Source organism: Eptesicus fuscus, chromosome 12, assembly GCF_027574615.1.
Source record: "Eptesicus fuscus isolate TK198812 chromosome 12, DD_ASM_mEF_20220401, whole genome shotgun sequence".
Taxonomy (NCBI): Eukaryota; Metazoa; Chordata; class Mammalia; order Chiroptera; family Vespertilionidae; genus Eptesicus; species Eptesicus fuscus.
Genome location: NC_072484.1, coordinates 31,637,973 through 31,651,414, shown reverse-complemented (window position 1 = coordinate 31,651,414; position 13,442 = coordinate 31,637,973). Strand labels below are relative to the sequence as shown.

Genomic DNA, 13,442 nt, shown 5'->3' with positions numbered 1-13,442 from the left:
GAACACCCACACACTTTATTCTGCTGTTATTTTTGTACTTCTTCCCCCTCAGCCTTGCACTTCTCCAATCCTCCAGCACCAACTGGGTGTCCAACAATCAATCCTGACACTACCTGGAGTTAACGTCAGATCCCACAAATTAAAGGGCTGGCCCACAAGACTGGCCCACTTCAGATGCCAACCGCAAATGGTGCCCAGGCTACCCACACTTCCTGGCCAACTTCAAATTCAGGGGTTCCTACAACTTCCCCTCAGACTCAATTAATTTGCTAGTAGGGCTCACAGAACTCAGGAAAACACGTTTACCAATTTTTAATAAAGGATATCACTCAGAAACGGCTCAATGGAAGAAATGAATAGAGCAAGGTGTGGAGAGAGGGTGCAGACCTCCCAGGTCCTCTCTGGGTGCACTCCCCTCCCAGCATTTCGATGTGTTCACCACCCCAGAAGCTCTCAGAATCTGAATCAAGGTTGTGGAGTTCAATCTCCAGCCATCCCTCTCCTAGAAGGTCAGGGGATGGGGCCAAAAGTCCCCACTCTCTAATCACTTTGGCCTTTCTGGGGACCTGCCCCATTTTGAGGCCATTTAGCAGTCCCACTGTAAGCCATCTACTCCTAACAGGAAATTCCAAGAATTTTAGGGAAACATAACAAAAAACCCCCACACAAATATTTCTCATACAGCGTACACCTTTCCTTCAATGTTCCAATTTTCAAAATTCTACTTTGTACACTAATCAATTCCCATGAAACTGCCAGTGAATCGGCCACCCAAACAAATTGTTCCTTCAATGCAACTCCGGTGTGAGCTCAAGGCCAGCAGTGTCCTGGCCTGTGTCCCAGCTCTGCTTTCTCCGCGTCAGATCAGAGGGCAGCATGGACAGCTGGCTATAGTGATGGGACAAGGTCAGGGGGCTGTGATGCCGTTCAACCTTGGGCACTCTCCCCTCACCCTCAGGGACAGGGAAACAATAAACATCCCAGACGACATGGATTCTTGCCTCTGTGATGGGCCCATCCACAGGATGGCGGCAACAGGCACTTGGCAACTGTTCTGGCTCCCAATACCCAACTGCTGGGAGTGTCATGTTGGAAAAGCTTGGCAAGAAAAAGCGCTCACAGCTCCTCTGGGACAGAAATTACATGTGGAGGCAAAGTTATGTTCACGAGGCTCTGGTTAGGTTCCAAACCCGAATGTCAGCCTTTGGAAACAAGGGCATCCCCAGATTAGTGTGAAAAATAGTCAAGATCGCCCAGACTAACACCCCACGCCACTTTTGCTGCTTAACTAACCAGTGGCACCTGGCAGCAGCCGGCGTGTGTAGATCATACTTATTGCAGGTGAAACAGAAACAGGACCTGCAGGTATCATCCCAGCTCTCCAGGCAACTCAAGGCTGACCAGGAGTCCAGAGACCAGAGCACAGTCCCAGGCCAGGGTGGAAGGCAGGGAGCATGAAGGCCATTTGTCTAAGACCAGAGTCTAGTCCTACCAAGTGGCAGACAGGACAGAATGACAGAGAGATTAGTAACCACATATGACTGTGTATTTCATACATGGCTCTGTACAAAATATTTACACACATTCTTTACAGAATAGTAACCACCTGAAGGTAAAAAGATAATGGTTTCTTCTCATCAACAAGGTGAATCCTCATGTCAGCAAAGCTTATCACACAAATGAACTTGTTCCTTCTTAGGCCACAACTGAAGCAAAAGCCACTTGCTTTCTGGGTTCCAAAAAGCTGTGGCCTTGGGACCCTGATCATGTGCACCTCCTTTCCTCTCCCCCAATTCCTGCAGTATTACAGACAGGCTCGAGTGCTTGTGGCAGGAGGTGCTGCTGCTGCTGTCCATTTGTAACAAGAGGACAAACTTGCTGAGGGAGAAGACGGGGAATATGTCACGTCATCACCTCTGGATCCTGAAAGAATTTCCTTTGTCTTGACATATCTTCCACTTTCTGGATTAACCCATCCACACCACACTCACCCCAGGTGGGACTCCTGCTATGGAGAATGACCCATCACTGAGCTTTTTTGGTTCTAAAGTGCTGAGCGTAACTTAGTATAGCCGCCTCTCTGAATGTCTCTGGGCTTGCCAGCTGCCTGGCACGCTGCATGCCCTCCACTCTGCACACAGGGGCATACGGGAAGGAGGGGAGGTCCGAGCAGAGGAGCTAGAGTGCTTCTGGCACGTTCACATTAAAGCACTTGTCAAGATAGAACAGTGCTGGAGAGAGACCATGGCTGCTTCAGACTATACACCCGAATTCTTTAAAGCAAAAGGCACTTTTTTCCAAGCCAGAGCTCGCCTAAAACAAAGCTGGCGTGGCTCACAGGAAAAGCTGTCCCAGGCCTGTTCCCTCAGGCTACAGTGAGGAGTGGCCTGTTCCGCTCCTGCCGCTCTTCAGGCTTTTCTGGGAACTGAACGTCTCCACTGACATTTCCAACCAGGAAGGAGAGACCGCAGTTAAGGAGATAAATCAAACCCCCAAACGAGCCAAGGTAGTGAGTGGGTGCCTATCTGGAACAGACAGGTGATCTGAGGAAAACAGGAAAGGGAGACACGAGGAGGGCACTTTGGGAGGGTGGGGCTGTTTACAAACAGCAGCTCTGGCTGATGTGAAATGTTAAATAATTGGGTAAAAAGGAACCCTCACGGTCTTCGAAGCTCATCCTTCCGATGAGAACTATTTTCTTCCATGAAGGAACTATTATTTTTAAAGCGAGGGTGCTTTATATATTGGGTGTTACATAATTCTAAAAATAGTCATAAAAGTATCTTTTTTAAAGCAACTTTGTGTGGCTTGTGGAAGAGAATAGGTAGCAAAAAAAAAAAAAGGGCAGACAAGTCAGGCTGGGTGGCTCAGTTGGTTAGAGCATCATCCTGTGCACCAAAGGGGTTACAGGTTCGATTCCCGGTCAGGGCACATACCTAGGTTGCGGGTTTGATCCCGTCAAGGTGAGTGAGGGAAGCAACCTATCCATGTTTCTCTCACATCGATGTTTCACTCTTTCTCTCTCCCTAGAGTCAAGGAACATATCCTCGGAGTGAGGATTAAAAATAAAAAAGCCCTGCCCTAGCCGGTTTGGCTCCGTGGATAGAGCATCAGCTTGCAGACCAAAGGGTCCTGGGTTTGATTCCGATCAAGGGCACGTACGTTGGTTGCAGGCTTCTCCCCAGCCTGGGCTCCGGTCAGAGTGCATGCAGGAGGCAACCAAGCGATGTGTTTCTCTCACATTGATATTTCTCTGTCTTTCCCTCTCTACCACTCTCGCTAAAAATCAATGGAAAGATATCCTTGGGTGAGGATTTAAAAAAAGAAAAACGGTAGGCAAAACCAGTCTATATCTGGGCCCTACAACTTAACATTCCTTCCTGTTTGTTGGGAAATACTGTGATTTCTAGACTGAAAATCAGTAGGAGTTATCCAGTAACCCAGTTCCCAACTGTCTCTTTGATTTCTGACCAGCTAATAGAGCTGCTCTTAACAAGGGCCAATCTTGTTCCTGGGCTGCCTTCTCTGCCCCCTTGCCTTCATTCTACCGTCGGACTTCTTTGGCCAAAGCAGACAGAACAGGAGGAGCTGTGAGGCGGGCATTCAAAGGTCCAGCTTGCTTACTACTAGGCAGCAGCCAAAAGGTCCCCAGTGACCAGGCCCAGCAGGTTCCAAAGGCAGCTGGGAGCTAAAAACCCCACTTCCTCCAACACAAGAGGAGGCAGTGGAGAGCACACTCGGAAGCCCACTGTGAGGGAGAAGAGTTCTATGCCCAGGCCCCAAGTGCCCAGTGTCACACAGGTTCTGCTATTGGCCTCTGAAGCAAAGGCAAACCATGGAGTGGCAGGGAAGGGTGGTAGGAATACAAAACCCTTGACAGAAACCCTTTTAATAAAGGACATCCCACCCCTCCCCATCCTTCCATGGAAGGGCGAGACCTTAACGTAATGCCAGAGGAAGAATCTCCTCTGGCATTTAGGGGAACAGCTGCAGCTGAAACTTAGGGGCCCACTCCAGGGCACTTTTCATCACAGCCAGAGCGGCTGCTCCAAGTGCCACTGTCAGCCCCATCACCGCCAGCTTCACAAAGCGGTTGGTCCTTGGTTTGGTCAGGACGTCTTTTGCTCGATTCTCAGTCCGAAGAAGTCCCCGAAACCGCTGCCGCAGCACCATGTCAGGCCTCTGCTGGGTGGATGCCAGCTCAAAGTCTTTGAAGGTAGAGGCTGCCGTTCTGGAGAAAAGGAGACAGGAGAAAGGAAGAATATGAAAGTAACAGAGAAGGCAGGAAAGAAAAACTAGATTACATAGGCTGAGGGCAGAGCCATCCACTGCTCAGAAACTCTTCTTGATAAAGACCCATCAAGACTGAAGTAGGGATTCTGCTGGATAAGCTTAGAACTCTGGAAACATTCCCCAGCCCTGTCCTGACCAGACACCATCTTCCATCACTTCTGCTCACTAACAAACACCTCCCACCCCCAACCAGTGGCTTGGGTCCACTCACCTGTTGGCTTGCTGTTGGGCAGCTGCTTCCCAAGCAAGTCTAGATGGGGGAAACTGAACAAAAAGGTCTCCGGCTCTACTAATCAGCATCTCATAGGGCAGGTCCTGAGGGATCTGGGACAACAGGTGGTGAACCGAGGCCATGTCACAGTCACAATCCAGGACTTCCTCTTCTCGATACAACACGATCTGTGAAGAGCAAGGCCTTACATCAGGGACCAGAACATACAAAGTCTTGCCATGTGCATTTCATTCTCCTTAGAGATGAATTTAAACTGGTGACAGGGCTCACTCCAAATGTTCAGCAAACACTTGTATCCATCTACGACATAATAATGTACATATCTGAGTGCTTTTCCTATTGGGCTGGGTCTTCCTGTGGGGGGCAAACTTCTACCCTAAGATGTGAAAGACTGACCAATTAAATGAAGGAGATTCTTTTAGGAGGGAGAAGAGGAGAGGGATTCCTGGAAGATTCCTGGAGCTCCAGCACAGGAAATAATGGTTCAAAACCGCAGAAAGAATGGTCTTGCTCTCATTAAAGAACAATGAAGAGTGCCTGTAAGTCCACACCTTCACCTCCACCCCACCCCAATGATTCAGGCCCTCTAATAACTGGAGTACCCCCAAACCATCTCAACTTTCTATCATAATACCACACCCCATCTTTTCTTAGACCCAAAGTTGGCAATTTGCACTCATTCCAGAAGATGACAACAAGAACACAGAATTCAAGTGTGGGGAAGCACTTTAAATGTTCAGAAGAATCCTATATAATAAAGAGCTAATACGCTAATTAGACCGAACAGCCGGACGACCTTCCGGACGAAGCCGAGGCTGCGAGGGCCGGCCGAGCTGGGGCTGCAAGGGCTGAGCCCCTTGCACGAATTTCGTGTATGAGGCCTCTAGTCATGTACTAAACAAATCTGTTTATCTTCATTTAACCAACATTTCCCAACCTTAGTGTTACACAAAACATTTTTCCCCCCATGACATTCCCCATTACCATTGCACAAAATGGTGTCCAGGCACACCAGCCTGGGAAACGCTGTCTTCTGCATCTTTCCAACCACCTGGTTTCCCTTTAGGGGAAATGATCAAGCTGGATTGGGTGATGTGAACCTAGCTGCTGGCTTATGGCCTGTACCTACCACAGCTGCAAAGTAAATGGGCATCAGAGGGTGGCAGGCCAGGAAGAAGTCGTATAACCGCACCACGTGTCTGAAGTCAGACAGGACGTGCCCAAACCAGGTGATAAGCCAGCTGAGGGCAAAGATGGTCCCGACCTCAGCACTAGAAACAAGGAAACAGATGTTAGGCTCCCTGCTGAGTCATCCCTTCCCTTTTTCTATGCCCTCTTTGTCCCAGTGCTATTAGAAGGAAGCATTTGAGAAATATACTTTATGGAAAATTCAGCCACCTAGGAATTCAGCATTTTCTCCTCAAAAAACACAAAGTCCTTAAATTGTACCCCCCATCATGATATTAACACTATAATACGTCCCTGATTGCCTTATTTCACTAGGTGCTCTCCTAATGACCAACAAATGTCTACTACAGGAACAAAAAGTACCTAATTTAGAGAAAACTATAGCATAATTTTCCTTCTGAGAAAGTCATGCTCTTTTGGGGGGCACAGGTACATATTCTCAGGATTGAAAACAACTCTGTTAATTTTTTAGTTAACATGAGGTGACTGAAACATATTAAGACATAGCTATTATATGAAAGGAAAAGGTCCTGGCTGGGTTGCTCAGTTGGTTAGAGCGTTGTCTCGATACACCGAGGCTGCAGGTTCAATCCCCAGTAATGACACATACAAAAATCAACCAATGAATGCATAAATTAAGTGGAACAACAAAGTGATGTTTCTCTCCCTTTCTAAAAATCAATTAATCAGTCAATAAAAATTTTAAAAAGTCAGACATTGGCCAAGGACAAATTTCCAACTAAACAGAAGAGAAATATAAATCATATGAAATTTGCAAAGTATTTCTTCTCCTTGGTACTTGGTAAATACTACCAACCACAGATGGCCTTGTCTTTCTTACCCCTGGATCCTATAGGACTCTGTACTTCTCTTATGGCAATAACCTCAAAGTCTACGTTGACATACTTAACTTGTCCAACTACTCCCTGTAGATGTAAACTCCTCAAGGGAATGAGCTGTCACATCTCCTATATATCCCCAAAAGAGCAGAGCACTCAAAATGTGCTCTTAGAGTGTGTACAGAACTGAATTATCCAGATCGCTGGTTAATTAGAAAGAATAATTCAGGCCCGGCCAGCATGGTTCAGAGGTTGAGTGTCGGCCTATGAACTGGGAGGTTACGGTTCGATTCCTGGTCAGGGCACATGCCCGGGTTGCTGGCTTGATCCCCAGTGTGGTGCAGCTGATGATTAATGATTCTCTCTCATCATTGATGTTTCTATCTCTCTCCCTCTCCCTTCCTCTCTAAAATCAATAAAAATATATTTTAAACAAAAGAAAACTCAGAAGATCAGTATATACATATCTATATCTATCTAAATATATAAAAGCCTAAGAGACTGAATGACCGATTGACCGGTTGCTATGATGCGCACTGACCACCAGGGGGTCAGACGCTCAACGCAGGAGCTGCCCCTTTGTGGTCAGTGCGCTTCCACAGCAGGAGCGCTGCTCAGCTGTCCAACAGGCACCAGACGCCAGGCTCACGGCTGGCAAGCACAGCTGTGACAGTAGGCTCAGCGGGGCTGGAATGAGTGGGAGCGGCATGGCACCTGGCTTGGGCTTGGGCTCCTCCCTGGCTGCCTGCGGCTTCGTACACTACTATATCCCTTGGAGGATGTCGGACTGCCGGTTTTGGCCTGATCCCTGCAGAGCCAAAACCGGCAGTCTGACATCCCTCGAGGGGTCCTGGATTGCGAGAGGGTGCAGGCCAGGATGAGGGACCCCACTGGTGCACGAATCTGTGCACCGGGCCTCAAGTAAGATAATGATGAGCTAGACTTGTGAGGAAGAAATAAAGGGTAGAGAAAGTTGAAGGGGTGTGTGTGTGTACACATAAATATAGACACATATATACCTCTGCATGAAGTCATGGAGTTCTGGATTCACCTGGTCAATGATGGGCATTAGATAGTTTAATATATGTTTGGTGTTGTCCATTGTTGGATCCATGAAATCCCTAGAGGGAGACAATTCAATGAGTATGATCAGACCAAACACTCAGATAAGGGTGAGAATGGAATGGAGCTAACACCACTGAAAACACTGATTAGAAAATGGCCTGTGGAGTTACCCCCAGGGGGTTTGGGAAGTGATGCCCAGTCTCCTATATCCCTCTGTGCTGGTACCTGAGGTGGTGGGTAGATACTTTTTCTACCAGGGATGTTGCCAGCCTCTCTCCTACCACCAGCAGAAATGTGACCACAATGTCATGGTAGCCCTGGTAGTAATGCAGCTGAGGGTTGCGCTCCAAGACGAGGAGGATGATGTCGATCAGTTCTTCCTGGAGCCCTTCTCTCTGTTCTTTTGGCATGCCTGGGGTGGGGAGGAGAGATGCACTTAAGTATGGCAAGCAGCCTAGTAACAGAGATTAGGAATATGGACAGTAATGGATTTTCAGAGAAAGTATTTAATAAAAGAAAATTTGCAGCTTAATAACACAATTCTAGATCCACACACATATAGGAAATAGGTGACATACAGAAAAGAGCCACCAACTAGCAACCTTACAGTGGGAGCCCAGTCACCTTCTTAACTAAGTCACCACTGTTCACAAGGCCAGAGGTGTGACTATTTGACAGCATGTCCCCGCTGATGTACTGAAAAGAACTCAGCATCACTCCTGTGGTATTCCTATGAAGAGTGTATAAACTGCCCTGGCCAATTGCTCAGTAGTGAGAGCATCAGCCCTCAGACGGAAGGGTCTCAGGTTAGATTTTGGGTCAAGGGCATGTACTTTGGTTGGAGGCAACCAGTCGATGTGTGTCTCTCTCTCCCTCCCTCCCTCCCTCCCTCCCTCCCTCCCTCCCTCCCTCGTTTGGGTCAAGGGCATGTACTTTGGTTGGAGGCAACCAGTCGATGTGTGTCTCTCACATCTCCCTCCCTCCCTCCGTCCCTCCCTCCCTCCCTCCCTTTCTCCCTCTCCTGCCTCCCTTACACTTTCTCTCTAAAAATCAATGGAAAAATTGATTTTAAATCCTCTGGTGAGAATTAAGGGAAATTTTATAAAATAACTGGCCTGTTGCCCAGCCGGCATGGATCAGTGGTTGAGCGTCGACCTATGGACCAGGAGGTCACGGTTCAATTTCCAGTCAGGGCACATGCCCCGGTTGCGGGCTCGACCCTCAGTGTGGGTTGTGCAGAGGCAGCCAATTAATGATTCTCTATCATCACTGATGTTTCTCTCTTTCCCTCTCCCTTTCTCTCTGAAATCAATAAATAACTGGCCTGTCATAAAATACAAACTATTCCAGGTTAATGAGGCTAAAGAGATCTGATGCCTGAATGGGAAATGCATGAATTTATGTTTCCTTTTCCTATAAAGAACATAAGTGATATAAATGATGAAATTTGAATAAAATCTGTAGATTAGACAGCAGTATTTTTTAACGTTGTTACTGATTTTGATAAACGTACTGTGATTATATATGTGCCTTGTTTTTTAGGAACTACACCCTGAAATATTTAGGAACAAAGGGACACCATGTCTATAATTTATTCTTTTTTTTTTATATATATATATTTTTTTATTGTTTTTTTTTTGTTTTGTTTTTGTTTTGTTTTTTTACAGAGAGGAAGGGAGAGGGATAGAGATTTAGAAACATCGATGAGAGAGAAACATCGATCAGCTGCCTCCTGCACACTCCCTACTGGGTATGTGCCTGCAACCAACGTACATGCCCTTGACTGGAATCGAACCTAGGACCCTTGAGTCCGCAGGCCGACGCTCTATCCACTGAGCAAAACCGGTTAGGGCTGTAATTTATTCTTAAATAATTCAGAAAGAAACTTAAGTGTGTGTGAGCCCACCGTATGGGAGAACATATTTGGCAATGATGCATCTGATAAAGGGTTAATATCCAAAATATATAAGAAACTCATACAACTTAACAAAAGGAAGACAAACAATCCAATTAAAAAATGGGCAAAGGACCTAAATACCTATTTCTCCAAAGCGGACATACAGATGGTCAAGAGCCATATGAAAAAATGCTCAAAGTCACTGATCATCAGAGATGCAAATTAAGACAACAATGAATTATCACCTCACACCTGTCAGAATAGATACCATCAACAAATCAATAAATGACAAGTGTTGGCGAGGATGTGGAGAAAAGGGAACCCTAGTGCACTGCTAGTGGAAATGCAGACTGGTGCAGCCATTATGGAAAAACATTATAGAGTTTCCTCAAAAAATTAAATATGGAACTGCCAATTCACCCAGTGATCCCACTTCTAGGAATATATTCTAAGAAATCTGAAACACCAATCAGAAAGAATGGATGCACCCCTATGTTCATAACAGCACAATTTATAATAGCTAAGATCTGGAAACAGCCCAAGTGCCCATCAGCAGATGAGTGGATAAAAAAAGCTGTGGTACATTTATACCATAGAATACCATGCAGCAGTAAAAAAGAATCTCTTACCCTTTGAAACAGCATGAAGGGACCTGGAGAGTATCATGCTAAGTGAAATAAGTCAGTCAAAGACAAGTATCACATGATCTCACTCATATGTGGAATCTAATTAAAAAAATAAACTGATGAACTGAATGGATCCAGAGACATGGAAGCATGGAACAGAGTGTGGAATCTCAGAAGCTGGGGGAGGGTAGGTGGGTGGGAGGTAATCAACCAAAGATCTTGTATTCATATATGCATAACCCATGGACACAGACAATTGGGTGCTGAAGGCCTGGGGTGGGGGTGGGGGACTGAAGGCTGGAGGGGGTCAATGGGGGGAAAAAGGGGACATATGTAATCCTTCAACAATAAAGATTTAAAAAAAAGAAATAAAAATAACTTATATGTATGTATATGGAGAAAGAGGGAAAGCAAATATAAGATATTAACATATAAGAAAATTGGGTAAAAGGTATGTGGGAAATTGTCCTATTTTTGTAACTTTCTGTAAGTATGAAATCATATAAAAACAAGAAAAGACTTAATTGCATGTTCCCTACTAAAGCAAACTAAATATAGGAAATATTGATCTCCTTGCTCCAAAGATATGGCTGGAAAAAGAGAGCCGTCTTGGGAGCTCTGAGAATGCAGCTGGTTCTGGCAGTGGTCAGTGTGGTTCCTTAGCTCATCTGACTTTTAGTATAAAAAGACCAAATCTTGACCTTGTGAACTGCTTTAGAAGAACAGCACACAGCCGAGTTTTCCTACACCATTAGCTTTGTCAGTTAAAAAGATACTGTGAGACAAAACAGCTAATGTAAGGGCCCAGACTAAACTGAATGAAAGGTTTAAGGTGAAAGCAAACCTCATCTCTTGGCTATATTTACCCCACCCCTTTCAAAAGAGAACATTGTAAAAGATAAATAAAAAAGAAAACAAAGTAAATCAAGTACTATGAATAGGTCAAGTCATCCTATCTAATAAAGAGGAAATATGCAAATTGACCATCACTCCGAGACACCCAACCCAATCAGGAGGGAATATGCAAATTAACGTGACAAAGTTGGCGGTGGCAAGCGTCCCCCGCTGGCCGCTCCGGGTCCGTGGGAGATGGAGAAGTCGGGCGCCAGCGCCTGAGGCTGGCTGCGGCCCGGGAGATGAAGAAGCTGCCTGCCCCGTGATCCCAGGCCGCAGCCAGCAGCAGAAGCCGCCCACACTGCATCCCAGGAGAGATGGAGAAGCTGCCTGCCTGCGGTCCAGGTGCCAGCGCCTGCAGCTGGCTGTGGCCCAGGAGACGGAGAAGCCACCTGCCCTGAGGTCCCAGGCTGCAGCCACCCAGAGAAGCTGCCAGCCCTGTGGTCCAGGGCGCCAGCGCCTGCGGCCCGGGAGATAGGTTCCCTCTTCTCCCACTACAGTCATTACTCCAGTATTCCCCTTCTGAATTTCTCTCTGCTGCCCCAACCCAACTCCACTTTTCATCTGAAGGATAGGGAACAGAGAGAGCAGTGTTAAAAGCTTACATTTTTAAGCAGGTAAGGTTGGTACTTAAACATATAAATGGAAAACTAGAGTCCTTAAAGTAACAAAGGCTAGAAAGGGAGGGGACAGGGACAGGGCAAGACATAGTGTATCCAGCAATCCATGTGGGGACTGAAAACTTTGCAATGATGACAATCAGTGAAGATATGAATCAACGATAATAGTTGACAGGGACAATTCTTCCATCTTTGAAAATATCTATATCAAGTCTGTTTAAATAGATTTTCATCTGCATAATATAACACATTCTGATGAGACCACCGCCACCAATGTGGTCAGTGTTGTGCTGGTAAATGTTTAACAACTGGCTCTCAATCAAAGAAAACAAAACCCTGATTGATAGTATCGGCCAATTTCTGTGGCATAAATTCTCCATCCATGGCTGATTTCAGCTGCTAATGTGATGCCACTAAATGCAGAGCTGAGGAGAAACATGCAGTAATACACTATTATATTCCACCAGAAAGACCCAAAAGATATAATGTCAAGAGTCAGAACAGTAAAGTGTAGTAAATAACTGAGGAGTGATGAATTTAGAGTATGTATTACCTTTGGTTTTAATGTAATTTATTCACTTTTAAGATCATATAATTTAATTTTTAATAATGAACAATTTTTAACAAACAGCTTACCAAACTCCTGAAAATTTGTGAGCCTGTAAGAGCAGGCTCCAGCACAATACAGAGTGGAGTATAATGGTTAAAGGGCATGGCTCATGGATTTGAAATGAGACTCAGCCACTTTCAGGTTTTACTGATAAAGTTACCTGATCTCTCTATACCTCAGTGTTCTCATCTGTGTAATTATAGTACCTACTGTATAGAGTTATTGCAAAGATAAAATGAAATCTGTGTATGACACAGCACAGTACCTGAAACAATAGTTTACTCAATTTGTTATAAACTGTTACTACCTCAAAACGTTGACAAAATTACTCATGCTGAAAGAATGAAATTTTATTGATGAGAAAAATACCTTATTTTGCGATCTACATGGAGACAGTCAGTTTGCTTCCTAGGCATAGATGGTAATCTACTACTAGAAACTGAAAGGGGGAAAATGACCTCAATCAACATGATTGAGGCGATGTATTATTAGCTGGATCATAAAGCAGAGAGGATGCCATACATTCTGGGATACATCTGCAGTAAGAGGCTTCACCTCAGGTATTAATTCTGATCAACTAAGCATCAGACTTAAGATAAATGGTGAGAAGGATTCTGAGGCTGCTTCTAGACTTAGCAGGAATAGAACTTTAATACATAAGCAACAGTTACTATGGTTAATGATGGCAAGAAAAAACACACCATGATCTATACTAATAAAAGGGTAATATGATAATTAGACTGGACATCTTCCGGACGAACATCTGCACGTCCTTCCTGACAAAGCCGGGCCTGGGCGAAGCCACCTGCTGGCAGTCCTGGGCACCAACACCTGTGGCTGGCTGTGGCCCGGGAGATGGAGAAGCCGCCCACCCCACAGTCCCGGGTGCCAGTGCCTGCAGATGTGGCCCGGGTGAAGCCACCTGCCCACCATCCCCTGCGGCTGCAGCTGGCCCGGGAGAAGCCGGCCTGGGTCCCGGGTGCTTATGGTTGACCAGAAGGAGGGAATCCTGGGTCCTAGGTGCGAGGCCAAGGCAGAGGTGGTTAGGGGCAATCAAGCCAGCAGGGGAGCAGTTAGGGATGATCAGGCTGGAAGGCAGAAGCAGTTAGGGGCAATCAGGCAGGCAGGTGAGCGGTTAGGAGCCAGCAGTTCTGAACTGTGAGCGGGATGTCCGACTG

The 13,442-nt window shown here is 45.9% G+C and overlaps 1 protein-coding gene across 1 annotated transcript in view; it reads right to left on the bottom strand.

Annotated features, from left to right (window-relative positions):
* Window positions 1-3,873: 3,873 nt before the first annotated feature.
* TBC1D20 (TBC1 domain family member 20) overlaps window positions 3,874-13,442 on the bottom strand; it is a 30,417-nt gene continuing 20,848 nt past the window's right edge. Inside the window, exons 4-8 of the mRNA XM_008140983.3 lie at window positions 7,843-8,029; window positions 7,572-7,673; window positions 5,655-5,796; window positions 4,505-4,692; window positions 3,874-4,231 (exon numbers count right to left, since the gene is read on the bottom strand). Coding sequence (XP_008139205.2) covers window positions 3,976-4,231; window positions 4,505-4,692; window positions 5,655-5,796; window positions 7,572-7,673; window positions 7,843-8,029 — 875 coding nt within the window. The 3' untranslated portion in view covers window positions 3,874-3,975. The remainder of the gene's footprint in view (window positions 4,232-4,504; window positions 4,693-5,654; window positions 5,797-7,571; window positions 7,674-7,842; window positions 8,030-13,442) is intronic.